The sequence below is a fragment of the Aotus nancymaae genome, unplaced genomic scaffold, assembly GCF_030222135.1.
Source record: "Aotus nancymaae isolate 86718 unplaced genomic scaffold, 86718_ANA_hifiasm-v0.15.2.pri h1tg000010l, whole genome shotgun sequence".
Taxonomy (NCBI): Eukaryota; Metazoa; Chordata; class Mammalia; order Primates; family Aotidae; genus Aotus; species Aotus nancymaae.
Window position 1 is genome coordinate 29875782 of NW_026988421.1, and position 25858 is coordinate 29901639.

General features: G+C 54.0%; 1 protein-coding gene across 10 annotated transcripts in view; it reads right to left on the minus strand.

Annotated features, from left to right (window-relative positions):
• PAX2 (paired box 2) overlaps positions 1-24440 on the minus strand; it is an 88557-nt gene extending 64117 nt beyond the window's left edge. For 4 of the 10 annotated variants that reach the window (XM_021672952.2, XM_021672953.2, XM_021672951.2 and 1 more), the window contains exons 1-3: positions 18831-19556; positions 15202-15370; positions 14240-14437 (exon numbers count right to left, since the gene is read on the minus strand). In XM_021672952.2, the coding sequence (XP_021528627.1) occupies positions 14240-14437; positions 15202-15370; positions 18831-18873 (410 nt within the window). In that variant the 5' untranslated portion in view covers positions 18874-19556. Of the gene's footprint in view, positions 1-14239; positions 14438-15201; positions 16169-18830; positions 19557-24406 lie in introns of those variants that run through there. The other 6 variants (XM_012439639.2, XM_064373975.1, XM_012439630.2 and 3 more) reach the window with 4 other exon arrangements.
• Positions 24441-25858: the final 1418 nt, after the last annotated feature.

The window sequence follows — 25858 nt, forward strand, 5'->3', positions numbered from 1 at the left end:
ATGGAAGTTCCCATAAAGATGAGAAAACACATCATCATGAGTTTGGGAAACTTTGGTTTCCATCTTTGCTCTTGTTAGGCAAAGAATAAACAGAATTTGCAGTTGTCCAGTTACTTTGAACCATTGCATCAAATAGATTAAATCCAAAGGAATTTTTTCCGGAAATTTTTTTCTTAAAAGTTTTACTCCTTAGCAATGGAAATGACTGCAATGATAGTCAAACTCCCATGCTTCCTTAGAATATCCAGACATGTTAGACAAGAATAGACAGCTTTGGTTTGAATTTAAATATATGCTCACTTCCCCCTGTCCTCTTTCTTCATCCTTTGTCTTATCTCCATTTTCTCTCCTCTCTTCCCCTCCTCTTCCTGTTTACCTCCCTTTCCTCTTCCCTCGATGACATTTAAGAATCAGTGAAACCCTTCAAACACACCAAATAAGGATTTTTCCACACTACCATTTCATTTTATCTTTTAAAAAAAACTACAAAATGCAAAGCATCACAACCTAAGAAAATGCCATGAAGCCCAGAAAATGCCAATTCCTCAAACAATAGCAGGCTCATCCAAGAGAAGGAGTGTGCAGTTATACAAAGTATACACACACACACACAGACACACATACACACAGACACACATACACACACACACACACACAAGGGCTGGGCTCTCAAAGTGGACAAAGGGGCAATTATCTGAATAATCCTGCTCAATGGTCAGACAACTGAATCATAGAGCGTCTTTTTTCTGGAAACACACTGAGTGGGCCCTCTTCTAAATCCATCTGGGCTCGAAAGGCATTCTCACTGGCATTCATTATATACAATTCTGTTCACAGCATATCCTTTTGGCTCTTCAAACTTTTTTCTTTTCTTTTTTTTTTTTGAGACAGAGTTTCACTCGTTACCCAGGCTGGAGTGCAGTGGCGCGATCTTGGCTCACCGCAACCTCCGCCTCCTGGGTTCAGGCAATTCTCCTGCCTCAGCCTCCTGAGTAGCTGGGATTACAGGCATGCGCCACTATGCCCAGCTAATTTTTTGTATTTTTAGTAGAGACAGTGTTTCATCATGTTGACCAGGATGGTCTCGATCTCTTGACCTCGTGATCCACCTGCCTTGGCCTCCCAAAGTGCTGGGATTACAGGCATGAGCCACCGCGCCCGGCCCAAACTTTTTTCTTTAAAAAGACTTCAGTGTTTGTGCACACACAAAGCAGAATGCATACACACTGACATAGGCACATAATAAGAAATGCAGACTTGATGATGACTACTGCAGTAATAATAACTAGCATTTATTGAGCACTTAATACCTGCCAGGTGCAATTCTAAGCAGGTTTATGTGGACTCACTCATTTAACCCTCATGAGAACCTATGAGAGACCTACAGGGTTATACCCCACATTATTTGGGTGAAGAAATTGGGGCCCAGAGAGGATACGAGATGGATCCAATACCCTGTAGCCAGTGAGTAGAGAAGCCAGCTTCAATATCTGGCAGTTTCTCCCCAGAGCCTGCTTTTTAGCACTATGCTGCATAACTCTATGTGAATTGCCTGGCACATAGTAGGTGCTTAGCAAGAAAGCACCTACTTTCTGAATGGTTGGATGAAAAAATAAATGAAGAAAAAGCCACATGTATTAAAAACCTGACAGTCTTCCTTAAATGGCAAAGGGGACTCCCTTAGAGAAACCAGCCGAACAGACAGACTAAACTCATTTGGACAAAGTGATCTGCCCTCCTGGCCAACTTTCTGGGGAAGGAAACCTCTCACCAGCTGTGCTCATTCCAGTACTAACTACTGTAGTACACCAGATCTCCACCTTACTTAGAGCCCGGTCCGCCTCCTTTCAAGCCAGAAATCAGACTGAAACACATCAAAGATGCTTTCTAATCACAATACTTAGTTCCCTGGAATATTTTTCTCTGAAAACAGGTGTTTCCCAATGTGTTGATTCTGTGCCAGGATAAAAAACTGAGAAATTCATTCAATTACGTGGACATTTCTAAATCGCCAGATCTTTGGCATTCTATCGAAAACATTTATAGGTGATTGACTAAAGTTTTGGTTTCCATCCAGATGTTTGGGAGTTGCACCGTCATTAACCTGTTTGTTAGCAAGTGCTCATGCATTTCCAAGAGGCATAAGTGAACACTAAAAAGGAAAAGAATAGCCCAGAATAAAACAGACCAAAGAGGACAGGGGTAGCAGCTTTTTGACAAAACCAGCCAAGCAGGCGGTGTTCTGGGAATGGGTTGCTACTTTAGAGATCCATTAGAAAGTGGATCCAGCTCACAAGAGACTCACGTGTTTAAAGACCTTAAAAAATCTCATACAGCCGTATCCTCAACTGCCTACCAAACTGTCCCCAATCTGATCCCTGCATGGAGGAGCTGATGGATTAATCCCAGAGTCCAGCACAGACAGCAGCTTGCCGACCGTGTGACCAATCCACCCTCTCCATACTGAGACTCTGGAAGTCTGCGTGCCTGTGCATTTAGCATCGCTACATATTGTCAGTCCAAGCTGCGGATTCTGCAAAGGTTGACATAAAGCTGGTTTGCAACTTTGTACATGTACCCCTATTTGTGATTTAGTGCTCTGTCTTTTATCATTTCTCCTACTCCATTTCCTTTCCTGCTTGACTTTTTAATGCTATTTACAACTTCCTTATCCAGAGAGCGCATAGCTATCTTTCAGTGTCTTGAACTGATGTACCCAACTAATTTTTCTTATGCAGGGTTTTCTCTCTCCTTGATTTAATTTATGTTTTAGTAAGTAGGAACTTTAGTGGGGCGCAGTGGCTCATGCCTGTAGTCCTAGCACCTTGGGAGACCGAGGCGGGTGGATTACCTGAGGTCCAGAGTGCAAGACTAGCCTGGCCAACACAGTGAAAACCCACCTCTACTAAAAATACAAATAGCCAGGTGGAGTGGCATGCACCTGTAATCCCAGCTACTCTGGAGGCTGAGGCATGAGAATCGCTTGAACTCAGGAAGTGGAGGTTGCAGTGAGCCGAGATCACACCATTGCACTCCAGCCCGGGCTACGGAGTGAGACTTCGTCTCAAAAAAAGAAAAAAGTAACTTTAGATTGTTCCATTCAGTAGCATTTAGGGTTAACACTTTCATCAAAGAGATCATGGCGCTAAAGGACTCCTTGCGAGGGACATTTGTTTACTCTTATGAGAAACCGGCTCTCCTTATGTGCAAGGAGGCTGCGTGCATGCAGGCGTGCATGCACAATGTCCTCCTCGGTTTGTGCCTCTGTGCTTCACTGCCCCATGTCAATGCCACTTGGCACTGGCAGGAAGAGCACAGTGAAACCTCAATGTGGACAGCAGCTGACCCTCAAACTGCTGGAGATAAATCCAGGCCCTGGACCCTTCCTCATGGCCACTTAGTTGTTTTTTTTAAATAGAGGTGGGCCTCACTATGTTGCCCAGTCTGGTCTCAAACTCCTGGATTCAAGCGATCCTCCTGCCTCAGCCTCCCAAAGTGCTGGGATTACAGGTGTGAGCCACCGTGCCGAGACTAGCAGGGCTGCTTCCTCCAAATTCTCTCTCCCATATACCCCTTCATCTCATAGCTGCAGAGGAGGCTTGTGGTGATATTCACAAGTAAGGTTTGGGGGGTCTGTTCTCCTAGAGGTGCGAGTTGGTGGGGAAGGAGGGTGGGAAACCAGGACAATGCCTCCCTATATTCCTGGTTATCTATTTTTTTTTCTCCTTCTCTCCAATTCTCTCTACATCTTCTCCCCATTGACTAACAGTATTTGACCTTGAACTTTGGCCTCTCCCTTCACACAAGAATCGTCACAAGGGGCACAGCACCTCCAAAGATGCAGTCACCTGGCCTGACAGGCCTGAAGACCAGTAGCCAGAGGGGCCAGCCCATCACTCCACTCCTGGAAATAAATCCCATTGTATTTGCATTTTAATTTTCCACATAAACAAAGGCCCAGAGTACTCGCTTGGGCAGCATCACTGGACAAATTTAATTAGAAATGAAAAGTTTATAGGGCCCTCTTTAATGCGATTAATGCTCAGTTAACATTTATCACATTCAGATGCTGGAATCGCCTTTTCTAAGCAGCCGCTGGCCATGAAATGAATTTCTCTCAACTTTTTTTGTATCCATCCTGGGAGGTCATCTCCTAAGGGAGTCTGCATGGCCTTCCTGGCTATCTCCCTGGGGCCAGGAGTTACCTGATCCTCAGAGCCAAGTTCAGGGGAAACAAGGGTGGGGGAAGAAGAAAAGCACATGTGCTGGGGAGGGCAGGGGGGTGACAGTGCGGGTGAGCATTGTTTCTAGAAGGAGCTTAACCCTAATCAGGGCTGTACCCTCTGCAGGAGCTAAGTGTTCAGCCCCAAAGACGGGCTAGATGGCATCACAGCCCCTTCCCTAATTAAAAAAAAAAAACACCCTTCCCACCACATAGAGTCCATTTCTGTGGCCCAAAATTAGGCTTTAGTGGGGTCTGTCTGTGTTGATCACATCTGGCTCCCACTTCCCTCTTCCTGTCTTCTGCCGTCTCTCTTCTGCCCTCCCCTCGCTCTCATCTGGAGTCTGCTACGGTTTCCCAGGACCATTGCAACTTGGGTAAGGAACCCGAGTCCCAACCCCTTCTCTCTGGCTCTCCTAGACTCTAGACAGTCACAGTCGGAAGGCTGCCTGCCCTAGTGTCACCCGCTTAGAGAAGCACGGTAGAGTGGGGAACATGAAACCTCCATTGGTCCCTAGAGGAAGGATGGCCTTCCTTATCAGATTCTCCTCACTCTTCAATTATAGTTTGCTGAGATTGGCCCCCTAACCCCAACCAGCCAACCTGAGGAATGAGCAGGAACAGAAGAAAGAGGAAGGAGAGTAAGGGACTTGGGGAAGGGAGTGAGGTATCCATTCTGCAAATGATGAAAGGAGGCCACTATCTTGACCTTTGTCTCTACCTAAACACATGCTCTCTTTGAGGATGGCAGCAGACACACATGAAACAACCACTTCCAGTTCTCCTAGAGCGACACTACACACTCCTTCCAGCCTGACCATCACACGCAGCTTGACTCACTCATCCAGCAGAGCAAATGCACACTGCTCACAAGTGTTCACATCTCCAAACGTGCATGTGCACAGACCAAATGTGTTGGCACCCTGTGTGTACCTTTCGGGACCCCCTCTCGTGGACCCATCAGGATGTCTACTATCATTCAACCGTGTGCTCTCCAGGGAACATTCACTAACATCCGAAACAGGCAGGCCATCCAAGTGATAGCAGGGACTTTCATTCTGGGACCAAACAATCCCTTTAGCCAGAAGCCTTCTGAGTAGCAAGGCACCAACTCCCAGTTTGACACAACTGACTCCTTTTGAGAGCTCCCTGGGAGCCAGCGCCATTTAGACAGCTTCCCAGGGCATGGAAGCCAGGCTTAGCTAGATGCCACCAGCACACATACTCTTTCCAAAGCAGAGCCATGCACAGAGGCTCCCAGCACATCATCACCAACTTCTCTTGGGATAACACTCTAAGGCAGGCACCACTGCTTGCCCTCCAAAATTAAGATGAAAGCTTCCGGGATAAGAGGCAGAATGAGGGTCCGGCAAGCCAGAAGCTGCCTGCAGACTCCTTATCTCCTTCAGCTTCTATCACCTGCCTGCCAGGTATAGGCTGGGCAGTTGGGCCCGGCAAAGATCCCAGGGCCAAGAGGGAGCACCAGGACCAGGGAGAGCAGCCCTCAGTGCTCACTTGGGGGTGCTCAGCTCACACTCAGGGCACGCTTTTGTCCTCCCTTTCTGCCTGCTCCCCTCTCTCCCAGTCCTCGCCAATCCTTCCTCTCTGATTTCTTGACTCTACTGTGTCTGCAAGGTGAACACAGTTCCCCTCCAAGCCTGCTGCCCTGCCTCAGCCCTGCCAGAAGCCACCACCGGTCCTGTCCCCTGGCTTGCTCTGTTCCCAGGTGGCAGCAGAGAGAAATCTCTGTGGTTCAGGCAGGACTGAGGGCAGGCAGAGGAGGAAGTCCAGAGCAGCGAGGACAAAGGCTCTGTGTGGAGATGGCTCTCGAATCTGGAGCCCCCAGGAGGCAGGGGCCTCCCACCCTCCCTTGTGGCTGCTCTCCCACTCTCCCTCTCCAGCCTGCCGGGGACAGGGCTGGAGTCACTGCACTGCCCACCTGCCTTGCAGCCGGGCCGGGCCGCGCACACTCATGAGGCTCCCTCCCAGAAAGGGCTGCACAGCTCCAGCCAAGCCGCTTCCCCTCCCATGCCACTTCCTTTGCTCCACACTATTCTCAGAAACCTGCTCGCCTTCCTCTTCTCCCTTCTCCTTCACCACCTCTGGGCCTCTCCTCAGGGCCCATAAGCCTGGACTACCAGCTGCCTGGGGCTCCAGCTTTCTCCCACCACCCCCAAGACCTTGCCAGGCCACCGAGGGCCCTGGCTAGGAGGAGCAGATCCAAATCCCCTTGTAGGCTCTGCAGTGCTACGTCCTGCTCTCAGCCATGTGCTCCAATCCCCAGCAACCCCGTCCAGGCCAAGGCAGCACCCTTCCTTCCACCTCTCAGCTTCACTGCCTCCTGCCTCACTCTCCCAGACATCATCCTCACTTTCTGCCCCTCCCTACCCACACCCCACCTCTCCTCCCCACCCCACACCCCCTCTATAGGGAGTCATAATCTCTCCTCCACTCCCTTCCCCAGGAGCTTCTGGACTAAGAGACCCAGGAAATGCCCCATCCCCTTCTACTTGCAAAGATGTTACTGCCCTAGTCTAAGGCAGAGAGATAAGTCTATGCAGTTAGGTCAACCAGGGGCTGCTGAACGCTGGCCCATGGACAGAATCAGACCCAAAGCTGTTTGCTCCGGCCAATACAGAGTTTGTAAAAATCCAGCCTTCCTGCATCACTGCCTGCAGGCCCAGCCTATGCATGCGCACCTGCTGTTTGCTCAGTTCTCGCCACTTTTCATCTCGTCTTCTGGAGTCTCTCCCTCCCGGGGCCCAGGAGTCATTTGTGCTCATGACCCCTGGAGCCAAAGCGTGCCTCCATCATTGCTCTTGGCAAAGCCCAGTCCGGACTTCTGGGTGCTACTTTCCTTCCCCCAACATCCCTGCCATAAACCTGAACCTTTCTAAAATAGATTGGCACCTGACTCGCTCCCTGTGCCCTGCTGTCTCTCTTTCTCCCTCTTTCCTTCTCTCTTAAAAAACACAAAATCCTCCTCTCTTACCTGAGAGTCCCCAGCCTACAAGAGGCCTGCTCCCTCTCCTGCAGGGCCAGACCGTTCTTCTTTAGCTTCCCATACCCTCAGTAGCTCCTCTGTGCCCAGCCCTCCTCAGGAGGCCCCAAGGCGGCTACGTCTGCCATCATGCCTCACCTACACCCCAAGCCTTCTCCAGAGGCCAGCTCCACATTTCTCACAAACAGTAAGCCTCTTCCTTATGCCCCCCATACCTGGATTACTGAGGAAAGACCTGCAGGCTGGCCCTGGGGCGAGTTCTGCCCACCATCATGTCCCCGTGCTGTCGCCATGCCTCCTACTGCGGGCCGCAGCTCTGGAGGAAGGATTGTGCAGAGAAGAGCATCTTCTTGGCTGCTTATGAAGCTGGTCCCTAACTAATCCTGCCAACGGGGCTGGGACCCACGTGTCAAAGTGAGGAGGGACAGCTGGTCGCACAGCTCTTCACCACAAAGGTGGCATCACTGTAGCAAAGCCCCTCTTATCGGGGGTTAACTGGACTACAGAATGTTATGGCGCAAATAACTGAAGGAAAATGTGGCCCCATTTGCCAAGATTATGAAATGAGGAATCTTCAGCCTAGCCTTATTATCACTGCCACCTCGCCCAATGGCTCAATGACTGCTCGCCGATTGAGCTGATGGCCCAAGTACAAGGTGTCCAGCCTTGTCTGTGACTGCAGGTCATGTCCTGTGGGCCTTCCTCCCTTCTCTCCTCTTGGCCTCAGAGCCCTTTCACCTAAAAGCAGACATAGGTAGGCACCCACCCCCACACACAAATCCACACAGACAGAAGATAGCAACTTCTACACCTGCAAACCATCATGAATACATTCAAGCCATGCCTTCCTAGCCCCAAAACAAATAGCCTGTTCAACAGGAGAAAACCACCTCAACCCAGTAGTTCAGTGGTAGATAGAAAAACCAAACGTGATTTAATCTCTCATCTGTCTAGTATTTCACTTGCTAGTTGGGCATCGGTTGTGAGACTCTATTTCCCACTCTCAGTTTCAGGAGCCCTTTCCCCTTCTCTAGACTCGCCTGCATGGCTGGGGAGCTGCACTGGGCATAGCTGCACCTGAAGCTGCTTCCCCTGTGAGAATCTGAGCCCTGGACACCTGGCTTCTGGAGGGGTGGGGGACGTGAGGGAAGAAACAGCAGGGAAGCAGAGAATTGGCAGCTCAGATGAGCACCCTCTGTAGCGCATTCTTTTAAAGAACAGGAAGTGAAAAGGAAATTCTTTTCAGTGTACAGATGCTCCTTAACTTACGATAAGGTAATGGCTCCATAAGTTGAAAATACTGTAAGTTGGAAATGCACTGAATGCATCTAATCTATGGCAAGTCGTAGGTCAGCCTAGCCTACTTTAAACATGCTCAGAACACTTACAGTTGGGCGAAGTCATCTAATACAAAGACTATTTTATACCAAAGTGTTGGATATCTCATGCAATTTATTGAATACCATACTGAAAGTGAAAAACAGGGTACTTGAAGTATGATTTCTATGGAACACATGCCACTTTTACACCATATTTTCTTCTTAATATATAAACTTCAATTCCAGGTAGACGCAAGGCGGGGCTGAAGATAGACCTGAGTATTAAGAGGCAACCTGCAGGGTAGCTATTGTCAGAGACCTAGGAAGCTGGGAGCAGACAGTGGGGCTCCTTCATCAGTCATGCTAAGAAGACTGGGAAGCAGGACCCCCATCCCATGTGGGCTCATAGGAACCCCCTTTTCAGAGGGGTTTTTTAGGTGGTGGGGAGTGTCATTAATCTTCCACACCAGTTACTACTATTGGTCCTCTTTCTCTAGAAGCTGTGACTTTCTAGTCTGCAAGCACATACCATCACGCATAGTCACACTATCCCATGTGCCAGAACAAGCCCATTTCCCAAATGCCATCTAAAACTCATGTTCCCTACCACCTCAACTCCCAACATTGCCGCTCATTCCCTGGGTCTATTTTGCACAATAATCCCCATCTAATACCAACATGCATACGAAGCTACTGCTCTCCCCTCCCTAATCTCCCCTACTCCAGGCACCCCTGTTTCCCTTCTCTAGGGGCTGCTCCTGCTTGGCCCCATCTCTACTTGGCTAATTCCCCTGTGGCCCCTCTATTGAACTGTTGTGCTGTCCATTTCCCTGTGACAAGGGCTCTGGTTACAGAGTTATTGATTGGTTTTCATGCAGACAGATGGGCCCTTCCCGGGCTCCCATCGAAATCCCTGGCTGTATGGGCTGATTGTTGCCTCTCCGGGGTGTAGGATTGCACTGGAGACCACCCTCCACGCAGCCTCCTTTGCCCAGGCCGTGAACGGTAATAAATGGAGGCAGCCTAAGCGATAATAAAAGCAATTGAGTAGGTTACCTGTGCAGACTCAAGATTTATGCCTCTTCATATTTGATGTGATTGTTTTATTGAGTTCTCAGAACAGCCGGGACGCTATTTATTTATATATTTTGGGTTTTCCCTCTCTTTTCTTCTTTGCATCTCCTTTCTGAAATGCACCTGGAGCTGTTGTTAGCCCCAGCACCTCCTGTCTGCCTCTTCTTGAGAGTCGCCAGCTGAGGTGGGAAGGCAGGGCGACCAGCCATTGCTCTCACCCGAAACCCTTTTTGTGGCCCCAACACTCACAGAACCAGCCAACAGGGAGACAGTCAGACCAACAAGACTGCGGGCCAGGAAGCCCAGGCTAAAACAACTACAAAACAAAAATAGGCTTTTCGGGAGGACAACTCTAGTTCATTTTAAGGAATGAGAATTTCAACCGTCACCCCTATTTCAAACGTTATTCTAATGATGGGCAACCTCATCGTAGGAGACTGTCTCTGGGAAAGGACAGGTGAGCAAGGCTTCTCCGACAGAAACTGGTGCGTTGGTCTGTTATTTATGGGCCCAATCTGCTAGGCTCAGGGCCACAGAAGGCAAGTTCTCTGTCCTTGTTTCTGCTACTCCTCTGTGCATAGAAGTCTTTTTCTTAACTCTCCAACTTGTCCTGGCTCTTTGCCATGAGACCAACAGCCCTGACCACCAAACAGCTGCAAAGGTATGGTGATGTGGCGGGCGGTACCACCCCTCTGGCCCAGCTTCATGCCCAGCCTGGTCCACAAGTCGAATAGGCAACATTCTGGAACCTGAATTTCAGAGAAGGAGAAACAGACCCTAGTCCTGATATCTTCGACATTCCCCGGGCCAGGATGAGTGGCGCCCAGCTTATTTGGAAAGGCCTTTGAAGGAACAGCTGGTAGACCATTGTCACCCCACTGCCTGACCCAAGGGGAACAAAGACCTGAGAATGACTCAGACCCGAGAATGACAGAAAAAGGGACACCCAAATGACACAGGATGGAATTCCTTAACACAGCCCTGGGTTGCCACTGCTGAGAGAATGAACATGCTCACCTAGAGCCAAACACGCTAAGAGGGAGTATGGGTAATGAGAGATCATCAGAAGTTGATTCTGGCAGGGTTCGCTCCAAAGATCTAGGGGCAGAGAGTGCCCTGACTCCAAAGAGTGTTAGGTAAGCTAAAAAAGTTAGGTGACACCCTTATTGCCAGCTCTTCCCAGAAGAGCACCTTCAGGGGATCATCAGTAACCCTAGACTCTATTTGGGGTTTATGCCTATTCTTTCAAAGGAGCTGTATTCCCTGCCCAGAGTAACAGCCAGACCAGAAGACTCTGGCATATAATCGGGAAAATCTCCCCTGCTTAGACAATTGCTCAGCGATGTAACTAGGTGACTTTTTCCTTTTTCAGTAGCATGGGTCTCTCTCCACCTCTCCCTTCTCCAGGCCATTTCCCATACCAGGATTCGATCTAAAATCCCCTGTTTATAAACACCCGCCCTCTAAGCAGCGGTGTACAAACCAAAGAGCTGGCAACTCCACGCTCAGCCATCGGTAACCCAATATTTAGAAAGATTCAGATAAATTCCATGTGCTAAGCAGCCCAGTCAAGCCTCGGGATTTTTGACAGTGGTCTGTGGGAGTGGGGAGGCCTTCCTGACCCAGTCCTCTGGTTCAGAAAAGCATTTCTGAGAATTTGCTAGTGGAGAATACAGGCTGGATGGCCACGCCTTTATCGCAACAGGATCAGAGAATGCCAAAACCATTTTTAAAGAATGAAAAAGCAATTTAGTTTATAACCGTAACAGCATATTTCAAGTGCGGCGACAGCATCTGTTTTGGGGAGGAGAAGATGAAAAACCTTTGGCTCAGGTGGGTGAGCATGTGTGGACTTCTTTTCTTGCCAACCACGAGCTCATGCACAACCTTACTCATAACTGTTATGAAACACCCAACACAAGTGGGCAGGTCACCACCAACAAAGCTCTAACCTCAAGAACCACCCGTTCCCCAATGCACCACACTTTCTGCACACAGGAAAATCTCCAGGCTCTTCCTGTAGCGAGTGAGAATTCCCAAAACTGAGAAAAGGCAAAGTTCCTGATATAACCAGCACTAGCAGAAACATCCTGTTTTTATCAGGCTTTTGGGTGAAACAACAGACCTCAGATAAGCCTTACCGCTTCAGAGCAAACCACCTACCCCAGGTAGATTTCTCCAGCCCCAACTCAGCAACACACTGGGAAGCCCCCAGAATTCTTTCCAAAATACGAACCATGAGAGGATTCTGGCCAAAAGTGAAATTGAGACTACTTTGCCTGCTCCTTGTAGACAAAGCCAGCTGTGAAGCCTAACTGTGGACCACGGTAGGCTGCCCGTGTGGTTGGTGGCTTCCCCGTTCTTCTCCTCCTACTCCCTCTCCATCTCCAGCAACATCTGCCCACAGTTAGCTATTTCTCCACACCCAAAGGAAGCCTGTGTGCCCCTCAGGTGACAGGGCTCTGTGCTGGGCGGGTTCTGCAGCTATCATAGCTGACAAGCCGAGGCTACTCTTTCCTCACCCTCATCTCACTTGTGGTTCTCTTGTGGTCTACTTGGTCCTAATTCTGGTGGGTGCACCTCAAGACCTCTGGAGCTTGATCCTGGGGTCATCTGGCCCTTTCTCTCCATGGCTTTTCAGGATAGAAGCATTTCCAAACTTGAGCGTAAGCCAGCTTCCCAAACCATCTCAGCCAATGAGGGGTGTGTGTTGTCGGGAGAAGGGACGGGGGGTGTTGACAGGGCTGCCACACCTGACTTGTCGCACCACTCCTCTACTTCATTCAAAAGAAACAGATTTCCTAAACCCTACATGACTCGGGTTTCTCCAAAGGCTTGCAAATTCTATTACTGACAACAAGCATTTCTCATAAATGTTCTGCAGAAGACCACCACCCAGTCCCAGCGACGCTGTGCTTAGCAGGGCCCCTCTTGGCCCTTGGCTGTTCTTCTCTTGAGATCTCAGTTCCAACTTACTCCCAGAACCAGCAGTCAGGCAAGAGACTGAGTCTCTACATGGCTCATAAAACAATGCTTTGTCCCCTTCCCCTCCCGAAGTGCCACTCTTGCCTCAGCCCAAAGCTGCCCCAGTGTCCTCCCCTGGCTTTTAAAGCAAAGGACTTATTTCTCTCCCAAACCACCCAGCATCTCTCTCCAGCTCCTTTGGAAGGTATCTGAATGTCAAATCACTATGCTTTCAATACCTGGCTGAGCTAGGCCCAGGGAGCTGGAGGGTTTTCGGAGGGTGTATAATTAGCTGATCAGTATTATGTTACCCTGTTCATAACTGAATAACCATTTTAATACAGATGGCACACACTGGGATAATTTCTGGGGTCGCCTCGCAATACATTACAGCACGAGTGTGGCACAGGGAATCTTCTTTAGCCAAGGTACATTCTACCAGCTAATTTTACCTGCTGTTTTCAGGATGATTTGGGATAATTCCATATCATTTGCAAAATATTTTTAAAATCCTTGATACGTGTTGCCAGTTTCAGAATAAGGTACCATCTGAATTATTAGTTGTCCTGATAATGAGCTTAGAATGAAAAGAATAACAAAGGTATGAAATGCTTAGCTCTCTTTTCATTTTGGGGTATCTTAACTTGGGGGGTGCCAAGGCTGTGTGGGACTTGCTTCTGACTGGAGTGTGACTTGTACAGGGACTCTGTGAATAACTGTCAGTTCATACAGTTCTGTGATCTTGAAGCCAGCCTGGGTTCCTGAGCCCACTGCTGCTTGTATGTTCTATAGTTACCACAGATAGGCATATTGGCACACTGGCTAGGGTGGATGTGCGTGCAGTGTGCATATGTGTTCTCCCAGAGAGCACGCTGGAGTGGTTTGGAGACCAGGAGATCTAAATATCCTGTATGTCAAGCTGACTCAGCCCTGTGTTTTCCCTACATGTGTGCGCCTGTCATCAGTGCAAAGATTTCAGCCTGGAGACAGGCACCTTAGGTGACTGAGGGTAACACCTGAGTTTCTGTCTCAGAATCTGGAGTTTTCCCTCCCTGCTTGGCACCCTCTCCTTGTCCAGTTCCTCTACTCCCTGCCAGTTGCTGGCTGGTGGTTGGCATTTGTTCTGCAAGCCCAGATCCCAGTGCTTACAGGCCGGAAATTTGTGTGGAGCTGGCTAGCAAGACCAGGCTCCTGGGAGGTGAGCTTTGTGGGGGCTGGCAGGGAGGGTGGGGGAGCCAGGACAGGCGGCTGCCCCTGGGGAAGGAGCAGCCTTTAGAAAGGGAAGTCTGTTTGGAGGGGATGAATAGACACTGGTCATTTTAAAGGCTCCGGCTGCAGGCTGTGATTGTCTCTAGATCCCAAGGCTGGATGCTCGTAATCTTGGAGTCTTAATTACCACAAACACTTGGATTCATTTCCAGGACGCCGGCGGGAGAAGCCTGGCAGGGAATACCCAGCCCTGAACTGAAGACAGCCCTGTCTGTCTGTCTGTCTATCTCTCTGCCTCACAGGTCCTCTTTCCCTGACCAAAGGATTTTGGCTGGGAGCAGGGAGAAAGGGCAGAGGCTGGACAAAGAGCAGAGACTGGGTGTGGAACACCCCTGCAGGCAGGAGTCAGGAGCTGGAATCCAGCCCTGAAGACCCAAGTGGCTTGCTCACCTGTTGATGGAAGAGACGCTGGGCACTGTGTCATTGTCACAGATGCCCTCAGCCAGGAGCCGGTCTCGGATCTCCCAGGCGAACATAGTCGGGTTCTGTCGCTTGTATTCAGCAATCTTGTCCACCACTTTGGGCGTCGCCACTTTGGGCTTGGAGCCACCGATGACACCCGGCTTGATGCTGCCCGTCTCGTAGTACCTGCGCCGGGAAAGCCGGCAGGGTCAGCCAGAAGCGGATGGCGGCGGGGCAGGGGGGCTGCAGGTTCCAGAGCTGCTGAGCCACTCTCCCGCCCGCCCGCCGAGGCAGCAGTATGGAGGGAAAAGGCCCAGTGTGGCTGAGCTGACTTCCTGAAGGTGTTTGGCTAGGATGAAGAGTGCCATGGAGGAGGAGAAAAAGGCGTACCATCCCTCCAGGGAGATGGCTACACTAGGGGCTGGGTGCACACCAGCCCGAATAGGCACCCGTGGGAGTGAAAGCTCAGCCCTTCATTTGGGAACAGCGCTGCAACGTCTCAGGGAGGCCAGGGCTGAGGCACCACCTCCAGCCCTTTCCTACTGGGCGCAGAGCATCTATGGGAACCAGGACACTCCTGCCTCCCAAATGCTGCTGCTTCTCCTCTTGGGGACCCATTTTCACCCCACCCCATTCCTCTACTGTCCCCCCTACCCCATGTCTGCCTTAACTCCATTGGAAAAGTCATTCTTCCCTTTCTGAAGCCAAAAGCGGATGCTTTCTCACCAGGGACCAGAAGCAGGACAGGCACTGGGTGACCCTGCTCCACCCTCGCTCCTGAGTCTTTGGCCACCATCTGAACACTCCAAAAGAAGCACCTCTCCAGACCCCTTTGGGGACCTCCCTCTCCCACTTGGCACTGGATTTTTAGTCAAGTCCTGGGGCAGGAGACCCAGGACTGGCCGGGGAAGTAGGCAGGGCGTCTCCCGGGACAGCTGCGAAGCCCTCACCTGCCCAGGATTTTGCTGACACAGCCGTGGCTGACCCGCAGCTGCCGGGAGATGTCACAGGGCCGCACACCCTGGTGGGCCAGCTCCACGATGCGCTGCCTCACCACGTCGGGTAGGGGCCGGCCGTTCACAAACACCCCCCCGAGCTGGTTCACACCCCCGTGCCCTGCTGGGGAGAGACAAGAAAAAAACACAACACCCCACACACAGCAGGGACCGGCCATTAGTCAGGGTCCGCGGCCCGGGACGTGCGAAGGAAGCAGGCAGGGCGGAAGGGCATGCTCCCGAACTTGAGAAGAAAGGTGGTGGACTCCCACGACCACGCGGAGGAGTGGGGACTGGAACCCCCGCCCGGCTGTAGAGACGCGGAAGCGCGGGCGCTGGGCAGAAGACTGGGGGCTGGGCGAGAGGGGGACTCAGGCCGTGCAACGAAAGGTAGAAAGCGAAGGGAGGACTGCAGAGAAACCGGGCGACAGAAAAGAGGGAAGAGGGGGAGAAAAATGGCAAAGGGGAATTCATGCCAGCGGAAAGAGTGTTAGAAAGCGAGGAGAGGAAGGGCCCGGCAGAGGATGGGATCATGCGAAGCAGCATCCCGCCTGAGCCGCAGGCAACCGGGGAGCTGTCCGCCCGTGCGGGGCTTGGAGGTGGACGATATGGGGGCGTCGGGGCTCGGCTGACTGTTCATCCGAGCTCCTATCACAGAGAGGGGATAAGTGCCTGACACACACACACCCCTTTCCTCTCTGCCTCTTTCCTAAAAAGTATTAAATGGTAATCGGAATTTTTCTACCTCGTATCCTGTCTTGTTTGTTTTGGATGGGGAGTTTTTCTAACGTTAATTATCTGTAGGGGGGCCGTGTCTCCCCCTCACCGCCTTAGTATCTAAAGTGAAGCAAGGAAGGCGGAAGAGGCAGGGGCCCGGGGTCTGCTGCGCTCAGAGACAGGGAGGCAGCCGAGAGCGGCTCCAGGCAGCAGACGGAGAATGCCGGCTGCTTGGGCTCGCCTGCCTGCCTGCCGCGCCGCGCAGGGCTTAGTTGGGGCCCACTGTCTCGCCCGGGTGGCACGGCATAGGCCGTGCCCGCGGGTTGATAACTCTCGGGGCGCCCTGTGTAGCTGGCCCAAGCCCGATTCGCGTCCCTTTGACTCCTCAGACCTCAGCAAGTTCCCAGGAAACTGAGCGGCTCGGGCGTTTGCTCTCCCGGCCAAGAGAAGGGCACGGGGTTTCCAACCCGGCTTCAGCGTGGGCTCCCGATCTTGGAGCCTAGGCGGCCACTGGGTGCCAGGCCTGAGGGTGCTTCCTGGTGCCCCATTCTCCCTGGCCTACAGCAGTCTAGAAATCCTGCACCCAGAGCGATCAACCCGCAGCCGCAGTTACTGAGCAATCCAAGCGTGGAGACTTCTAGCGGCCGAGTCGGGTCGGCCGGGGCCGGCAACCTGCAGCCCCTGCCCCGCTAGCCTCAGGCGAGTTTCGGAGAAAGCGGGGACATCTGTGCCCCCCTCATTTCTCTCCCGTCCCTTTCGGGGGGGGCACCTAGAGCAAGCTTGGGTGAAACCTCTGGGAAAAGGCCTCTGATCGGGCTGCTGGGAGAGACTGGCACCTCTTCTTTTACCTCCGTGCCCATCCCTTTAATCTCCCTATCTCTAGCCCCGCTCCTCACCCCTCCCCTCCCTCCAAACCCCAACCATCAATAATTTAGGCCCCGGGAGAACTCGCGTTACCGGTATGAAAAGGCGGCAGCTGCGGGCAGATTAAAGATGAATAATTCAGCCTCCCCGGGCTCCAGGCCCGGCCCCTCAGCCCCAATCTAAGGGGTGGGGATGGGAAGGGGCCAAGACGGGAGTCCAGGGCTGGACCGCCGCGAGCCGGCTCTGAGTCGGGCCTGGAATGCGCCACTGCCGCCGGCACCCACTCGGTCTGCGGTGTCTCACTCGCCAGTCGATCGGCCCGCGGGCCCGCGCTGCGGCTGTCTCCCTCCGACCACCTTCCGCTGGGCCGTGCTCCCCTTTGGGTTTCAAAGTGGCTCCCCGTAGGCAGCCAAGACTCAGCGGATCACCAGCGGAATCCGCAAGAAAGGAGAGCGAGAGCCGTGGCAGCCGGGCCGCGAGGCTGCGCGAAGACGGCGTGTGGACCCGGTTCCACTCCTCCCGAAAAGGAGCGAGGCTTTTCGGCCGGCTTGCCGAGACCCGCGGCGGCCTGATGCCCTCGGCGTGGCTTTCCTGCGCTTGGAAATTACTTAGGAAAATATATTTTATCCCAGGAGTATTTTTTAATGCCCACCCCCACCCCGTAAAGCTAAATATATGCTTAGGAAAAGCACAGCTCTCCCTCCTCGCCTCTCTTGTCCTAAGCACAGGTCCAAGCCAGGTCTAAAGTTTCCTTGTGAAAAGTTACAAATGATCCTTAATTATTAATCTGCAGATAGGGAGGAGTTTTCTATTTAAAATTTTATCTATTTTAAAAAGCCTGCAAAAAAAATTTAGGAATAGTTTTTCAAGCTAAAGGCTGGTATAAATTAAATTCAAGTTTCATTAAAATAACTCTCTTTTCTCCCCTTCTCCCTTTTCTTCTGTAACATTGTTTCAACTTTCTTTTTAAAATTTCCTTTCCCTTGTTTGGATTTCTCTTCCTTTCTCCCCAGCTTTGGCATTTGCTTTCCTTTTGTTCTTTCCCCCTCATTTTTTGCTCTTTGCTGACCCCCTGGCCATGTTGTTGGCTGCAGGATCCTCAATGTGGAGTGGGAGGCTAGGCGAGGAGCCTCCAGAGCTGAGAGCAGAGCTGCACTCTGCCGGGCCCACCTGGAAGGCTGCGCTGCTGGCTCTCTCCCTGACTTCGATTTCTTCTCGGAACCCCTCTTTGTTTTTAGAGCATCTCCCAGGCAGAGGCAGGGAAAGATGACCATCGCGTCTTGACAACCTCAGATTCCCAATGTGAAGGGAAGGGGAAGTCCAGGGAAGTGGGGTGGGAAAGAAAGGAAGAGGAAGGAAATATTTCAAACCAGCCCACAAGAAGCCTCGACTGGGCTGGAAGGGCCTGGAGATGCTGAGAGATGAGGGTCAGAAGGGGGCACCCCACCCCCATGCTTGTCTGCCCAATTGTCCTAACACTGAGGCTGACCACTCTTGGAGTCTCCTGGACCCCACAACTCTTGAGTTTGAGAAAGATAAAGATGTAGGGAGAAAAGAGAGGGAGGCAAAAAGAGGAAGAGAGGGAGAGAGAAAAGAGAAAACAAAACAAAACAACACCCTGAAAACTGCCTGCTAATTTTCCCCCAGCACAGGGCAAGAAGCTGACTAGGGAGAGAGCGGCTGGAACCAGGACTCCGGAGCTGTGGATCCCATGACCTAAGAAGAAGCGGATGGAAGGAGCAAAGGCAAATGATAGGCACAAGGGAAGGTAGGAAAACAGGCAGGCAGAGAGGTAAGTATGGGTGACAGAAGGCAGGAAAAGAAGCTGGAGGCATTAGAAACACCGGGCAAGGTAAAGAGGAAGAACGAAAGGAGAGACCAGGAAAACCCAGGGTGGCCTCCAAGATGGGACCTGAGTGCGGGGGGCCGGGGCCACGCTGGAACTGGACCGGGTTGAGAAGGACAGCCCCGAGTAGGGACAGGAGCCGGGCGCCGGTACTCACGGTGCATCGCGGAGAAGGGGTCTGCTTTGCAGTGCATATCCATGGGGAGGCAGAGGAGCGGGAGCAGCGCGGCCGCCGCCGCCGTGTCGCCTCGCAAACTCAACTTCAGGACTTGAGGAGAAAAGGGAGGGACGGTGGGGGAGGGAGGGTGAGTGAGCGCCCGGTTGCTTCGGGGCGCGCAGGGGCGAGGGGCGCAGTACTGCGCTCCCCGCGGGGGCTCCTCCGGGCTAGCGGGAGCTTCCAACCGCAGTAGCCGCAACTTGCCACCGTTGGGACTCGGGGCTGGGCGGTCAGCAGAGTGGCCCCGGGGCGGTGGGCCGGGCCGGGGGGCACTGGGGGCGCATGGCTCGTGCGGTGGCTGCAGCCAGGGCTGAAGCCGGGCTGGGGAGGCGACTCGCTCAGCTCCCCTGGAACCTGGTCATCCGAGAGGCGGTTGTCGGAGAGCGCGCGGGGCAGGGGCGGCCCGAGGGCGCCGGAAGGGGAGCCGGGCCTCTCCAAGTGCCGGCGAGTTGGCGAAGTTGGCAGAGAAGTAGCAATCCCGGGGATGTCCGAGCGGGCGCCTGCGGGAGGGGAGAGCGCGGGCCGGGCCCCCGCCCCCGGAAAAGGCTGGCGCAAGGCGCCGCGGCCGAAGGGCCAGAAGGGAGGGAGGAAGGGAGCCGAGCTGCGCTGGCAGCCCTGGGCTGGCCCCAGGTGGGTTGCGGCTGCGAGAAGACTCGGCCGGAGACTGGAGCCTGGGCTCCCGGTGTGTGTCTCTCTAAAAGCTGCAAAGCCCCCTCCAGGCCCCCTCCCCCTCCCCGCGCCGGGAGATGGATGACTTGTCAGACAAAGGCAATAGATTCCACCACTCTGTGATTCGCCAGCGCCGGAGCCCCGAGCTTCGGCGAGGAGGGCCCCGCGCCTGTCACTCCGGTGCCCGCAAGGGGAGGGCAGAGGAGGGGGAAATGGGAGGGAGGGAAGGAGGGAGTAGCGGGCGTAGGAAGAGGGAGGGAGGGGAGCGGGCCGGGGCAGGGGGAATGGGAGCCCAGGATTAAAACTACACTGAGAAACGAAACTCGCCGATAAGATAAACGTTAGATAAGGATAAAGAGCGGCCAGTCTAATGAATATTCAGGTAACGACAGAGGGCCTCGGAGCGCCCTGCGCTCTGAAGCCAGGCTTTCAGTTCTAACTCGCCCAGCCCTGCAGTCCACCGGCCAGTGCCCGCCTGGGCCGCGCGGCCCCGGGCCCAGTCCACATTCCTAGCCCCAATCCCACCATCCTCGGTTCTGAGTTCCCTTCCGTTCCTTCCCGGCTCTTCCTCCCTCTCTTTCTGGTTCTTCCCTTTCGCCTTTCCCTCTGGAGGTACCTTCCCACCCACGCACCTCCCCCACTTCTCATTCCATGGAAAAGTGTCCAGCAGTTTGTCTTGTTCTCTCCCGTCCCACGCGCGACTGCGCGTAGGGCCTCCCCAGTCCCCTTGCCCACCAGGTCTGGGCAGTCCAGACGCTTGGTTTAGAATCGAGCTGGAGACATCCGGCGAGTACCCACCTGCCTGGATGGTACCCGGAGGAAGGCGGGAGAGCAGGGGGACTTGGTTCCTGAACCCTCGGGTGGCTGGGGAGGAGGCCAGGAGAGGGAGACAGTGCGGCGGAGCGGCAGGTCGCCGGCGGCACAGGATGCGGGAGACCAGGCTGGCTCTCCCCGGCTGGGGAGAAGAGGCGGCTGCGCAGGCGGCTGAGCGCCGCCCGCTGCTTAGCTTGGCGGATCCGGAGCGAGCGCAGGAGGCGCAGCGCGGGGCCGTCCCCACTCCTGCCCGAGCCTCTGCAGCTCTTGCCGGCACTCGCTCCCTTGCTCGCTGGGGTCCGCTCGCACGCACTAGGCAGGAGAAGCCCTTTGTCTCCTAACTGGTTAAGTACAGAATATCCGGGAGATCTTTATGAAATATTTTCCTTCGTCTCATAAATCATCTTGGCACTTCAGCTGATGTTTTAACTCTCTCTCCCTCCTTCGCTTCCTCCCCCCTCCCGCTTCCCTGGGTCTTCGAAAGGGCGGCAAGGCGAAGCCTGTGCCGCGCTCCTGCTGCCCGGATCCGAGGTTTCTCCAGCCCCTGTCTGCATTCTGGGCGCCCCGCGGAAGCGCCGCGGACTCGCGCTCCTCTCCCTCTGGCCGGAGCCTGGGCGGCAGATTGGATGGGGAGAGGTGCACCTGCCTGACTCAGCCTGACTGGCTACTCAGGTTTTCGGGACGCCCTTATTCCTCACTCAGGAGGAGCTCAGGCCGAGCTCAGGCCAGGCTCAGTGGGACTGGGTTCTGAGTCTCTCACTCCTGAGGGGCCCGGGTCCACCGGGATCCTGGCATTTGCCCTCCCTCTTGTATCCTCCAGAGCCCGATAAACTTAATCCACCTGCGGAGTAAAGTCTGGGAGGAAAAAACTCCTCCCCGCCTGCCCCTCCTAGCCCACTACCCCACTTCCCTTGGGTGGCTAGGCAGGTTGGTTCCCTTGGGCTAGAGGTTGAAGGCGAAGGGCCCAGCCCCTAAGGTCAGTCTCTTCCTCTCGAGGCCTGCAGATGGCGCTCCCGGGTTTGCTTTGGCCTCACAATCCCACGAACACGCACTAACTTCGCGTAGGGAGCGAAGAAGGAAAACAGTCCAGGCAGCCTAAAGGGAACAGCTTCCAGGCTAGAGAGCAAGTGAGCTGAGGTAGTATTAGCTAGCACAGCCTTGGCTTTCCTTCTGGGAAGTAATTAACCCAAAATTGGGGTGAAAGGAACGTTGAGAAAGGGTCTTTAATTAGAGGCGTTCGGAACTAAAGTAACCCTTGCCCCGGGTCTCTCCATGTTGGTCATCCAGGAATTTGTCTCCGGGCATCTGAACTATTGGAGTCTGTGAGTACAACCACCCCACTTCCACACAGACACAGATTTTTTCTAGAACCACTAGACAGATCCCTATGTTACAAGTACCGTGAAATGTGGGTGCCCACAACCATTTTCACATGTTGGGCCAGAAGGATTTTCCATTTTGTAGAGAAGGGGACTTCATGCACCAGGTATGCTGGAAGTTGTTCCCACACACCTGTCCTTCACCTGTACCCTCTGAGGAGTTAAGACCCTTCCAGTAGTCTGATTCCCAGGTAGACCCTGCTAGCCCAGGCGCCCCCCTGCTCCTGGGACCATCTCCCCAGCATTGCACTAGCTGGACACTCACCCTCCCCCCAGGCCGGCTTCTGGCCCCTTCCTCTTTAGCTCCAGCCCATTCCTGGGTCTAGAAAGTCAACGAGCAATGCTCCCTAGTGATTAAGAACCCATTTTCGCCAAAGCTCGGCTTTCTAGGGCTCCAGGAGGAAGGGCTGGCCTTCATTCAGTCACTGGCCGCTCCTCTGACTCACTCTCTTCTGTTCTCTTTCTTCTGTAGAGTCTAGAAGAGGGGTGAGGGGGAGCAAGAAAGAAAAAAAAAGGAAGAAAGAAGAGGAAAGGGGAAAAGAAAAAGAAAGAAAGAAAACAACCCAACCCCAAACAGTACCCGGGCTCCGACCTGTCAGGGTTGGTTGCTTTTTCCGTCTGCCTCTAAATGAACCTTTTCTCTCTGGTGTTTTCAAAGCGGCCCTTCCACCCCCCAACCTAGGGGCATTTACACTTCAAACAAGGCTCCCGCCTCCCTGCGGAAATTTAAAGGCAAATAAACTTTTGGGGAGTTGCTCTGATACCCATCTCGGGATTTGCTTCATTAGCCGCCTCTGTGCATCTGATCTGCCCAATAAATCTTCCTTGTGGATCTCGGCTCCTTTGCCTTCTCGGCTCCCTTCCCTGCCAGGCTTGCCCAGGCGCCTGGCGGCCCCCAGCCTTGCCTCTGCCCTGCAGGCCGAGCTACTGCCGGCCTGGCGGTCCCACTGGGCCGCGCCCGCTCTGCCTGGGCATAGGTGTCGGGGTGGCGGATAAGCACCCCACACCTCGAATGTACCCACGCACCGGCGCCCCAAGCCAAGCCAAGCGCAACTCCCGGGCTCTCAAATGCGTTTCTGGGCGTGTTGTGAAAAAGTGAAGTGCCGGTGTAGACCCAGTCCGCTGCCACTCGCTCCCGCTCCCTTCCAGAAACCTTTTCACCCGTTTTCCGGTTTCCAGTTCCCTGGCCCCGGTGTTTTCTGCTGTGACGAGAAAAGGCAGAGGCGTGGCTGCCTCCTCCACCCCTGCAGGGCCCTGACCCGGGGCCCAGACTCCCAGCCTCCAGCAGCTTGGGAAGGCGGCTGGGCCTGGGTGGGGCGGGCGGGGGCTGCAGGAGCATCCCAGCCTCGCCCCTCCCCCGTGGCCAGGACCTGCCTTCCTCTTCCCACTTCCCGGGGAGCGGCTAGGGGAGCTAGGGATTTAGAAATTCCGAAATTAAATGCATCTCCCCAGGAAATGCTCCCCACAGCGCGGACCAAATTAAACGCATTGAAGTTCGGGGGGAAAAAGCTGTTTAGAACCAAGGGGGGAAAACTAGTCCGAAGGGAAGAGAAGCAGAAAGGAAGGAGGGGAGAGAGGGAGAGCAGAGCTGCAGCTTCGCAGTCGAGCTTCATTTCTGGATTATTCCCACTTTTGAAAGTCAGTACCAAAAAGAAAAAAAAGTTCTGACAACCGAACTCCAGGGCCAACCACCAAGGCTCACTCGCCCTCTGGGTCCCAGTGCACCCCAGGGCACAGCCCTCGGTGGTCAGATCTCAGGCAGCCGAAGCTCACACCCCAGCCTCCTCTGCAGAGAGGCCTGACCAGCTCCTGCCCGGCCCTTTCCCCCTCCTCTTCCCCATTCTCTCCCTGCCCCTCCCCCCTGGCCCTCTGGTCACGTTGGAGGATGGTTTTTTTTTTTTTTTGGAAGAGCTTCTGGTACAATATGGAGCACCATGGGCTGCAATTTCACACTCCACAGCACATTCCCCCTAAAGCTACTTTCTTTTTTTTTTCATCTAAGACCCCCTAATTTCTGCTTCCTCGCTCCCTCCCTCCCTCCTGCTCTCACTCTTCTTTTCCTGCTTTTGTTCCCAATATTTGGGCTCCCCGCGTGAAGCCCGGGGGGCCTGACTCCCAGCCGGCCCCTCCCGCTGGGTCTGTTGGTCCTGTGGAGTCCAGGCACACTTGCTGGGCCTTTATCCTCCAGGACTCCTCCCCCTTTAATCTAGCTTCCCCTCACAAGAGGTCCTCGCGACCTGCCCGGCCCTTCACAGGCCCTTTGAGGCCCTTCACAGGCTCTTTGAGGAGCAATGACAATGCAAGCCACTTGGCCACCAAAGCTGCCTCTCAGTGGCACAGGCCAGCCAGGTGGCTGCTGTCCATGGGTCACTCTACTAGGAGGCTGAAAAAATAGTGAAACTGGGAGAAACCTGGCCAGCAAGTCTAGAGAGTAAGAGTGAAGGTCCTGTCCAACAGAGAACAAGCTTCAAGGGCTAGGAGCCCAGTGAGGCCCTGGTATTCGTGGCTCAGAACTCGACAAGGCCTGTACCCCCTCCCTATGTACCCATGGACCACCACACAGCTAAAGGGACCACTCACCCCACAACCTTCAGGAAAAAGTGACAGCCACTACATACATAGTCCCTTTGCTTCTTTGAGCCTCAGTTTTCTCACCTGTAAAATGGGGATGATTACGCTGGTCTTGACTACTCCATGGAGCTCATCAATAGGGATTTTGCACCCAGACATCTCTCTAGTAGAGGATGGAGAAAACGCCCAGCTTTCTGAACTCTTACCCTTCCACAAAGAGGTAAATGAGGGATCTGAGTGCTTAGACAGGGCAGGAGGTGGTGTTTTCCACCCAACTTCAGTCCTATAAAGGTTACTGGGGCTTCCTCAGCGCACCGCCTTCCTGCTTTGTTTCGCTTGTTGCCCTTTCCATTGGCTATGCCACACCCTGTCCAGGTTTCCCGTTCTTCTCTCAGTCTAGCCCTCCTGCCACTCCTCCATTCCCACTTCCTGCACGCCCCCCTCCCAACTGCACCGGCGCAGCTGCTAGAGGGTCGGTTAAATTCCTCACTGCCCACCCCCCAACCATCACCACCAACAGCCGGGTTAATTGTGGCCTCCAGGCGCGGTCCCCTTCAGCTAGTCCGCCAAAACCGTCGGGAGGAGCTGGCCCATTGGCGAAGACCTAGGGAAGGAAATCCCGTCCGGTCCGGTTCCAAACAAAGAAAGTTGGTCCTCCCAGGACCTGCAGTTAATCAGCCAAAGCCAGACGGACAGGAGACGGTGGGGAGAGGCCTGCCTGAGAGGAGGCTTGAAGGAGGGGGAGACAGGAGGGGAAGAAAGAGGACTTAAGAGGGCCTGAGTAACTGAGAAGGCACCACCCGTCTCTGGAAGGCCTGAAGGGGCTGGTTTGTGTGAAGCCGAAGTCCCCACCTGGCCAGCTGTCCCCTCCCCTCCTCCCCTAGGCAGGGCGAAAGAGTCGGAGGGAGGCTGAGAGTTGGTGGCGAAGTAATGATTAACTCTCTTAGCAGCCGGGCCCGGAGCCCGCGGCCTCATCGGGCTGTGGTCGAGGGAGACAGTGCAGGCTGACCCAGGACGTCCCCCGGCGTTACCGCCACCGTCGTCGCCGCCGCGACCAAGGGACCTGCGGAGGGTGGGGGCACGCGACAGCGAGGGCAGCCGAAAGGGAGCGGAGTGCAGGGCCAGGGGAGCGCACTCCAGAGGCTGGGAGACCAGAGGGAGCGAAACAGCCGCAGCTGAGATACAGGGAAAGGAAGGGGCCCCGCGGGTGAGCGGGCGCGGCCGGGCCGCGCTGGGGAGAGTTGCAGAGGGGCGGGAGGACCGAGCTGAGTTTCCCGGAGTTGCGAGCAGTCACCAAATCTACCGTCTCGGATCCATCCGCGGCGCTCTCGCCCTCCCTTCCTCCTCTCCCAACAGCTGTGTGGATGTGAGGAGCAGGCGGAGAGCGCGCCAGAGCCGGGAGCGGGTAAGGCAGGGGGACCCGCCAGCAAGACCGGGAGGCCGAAGGGCAGGGCCGCCGAGGCGGAGGCAGGCTGCGAGGTGGCTGGAGACAAAGGATTCGAACGCAAGGGAGAGGGGACTCGGGGCGAGAGCGGC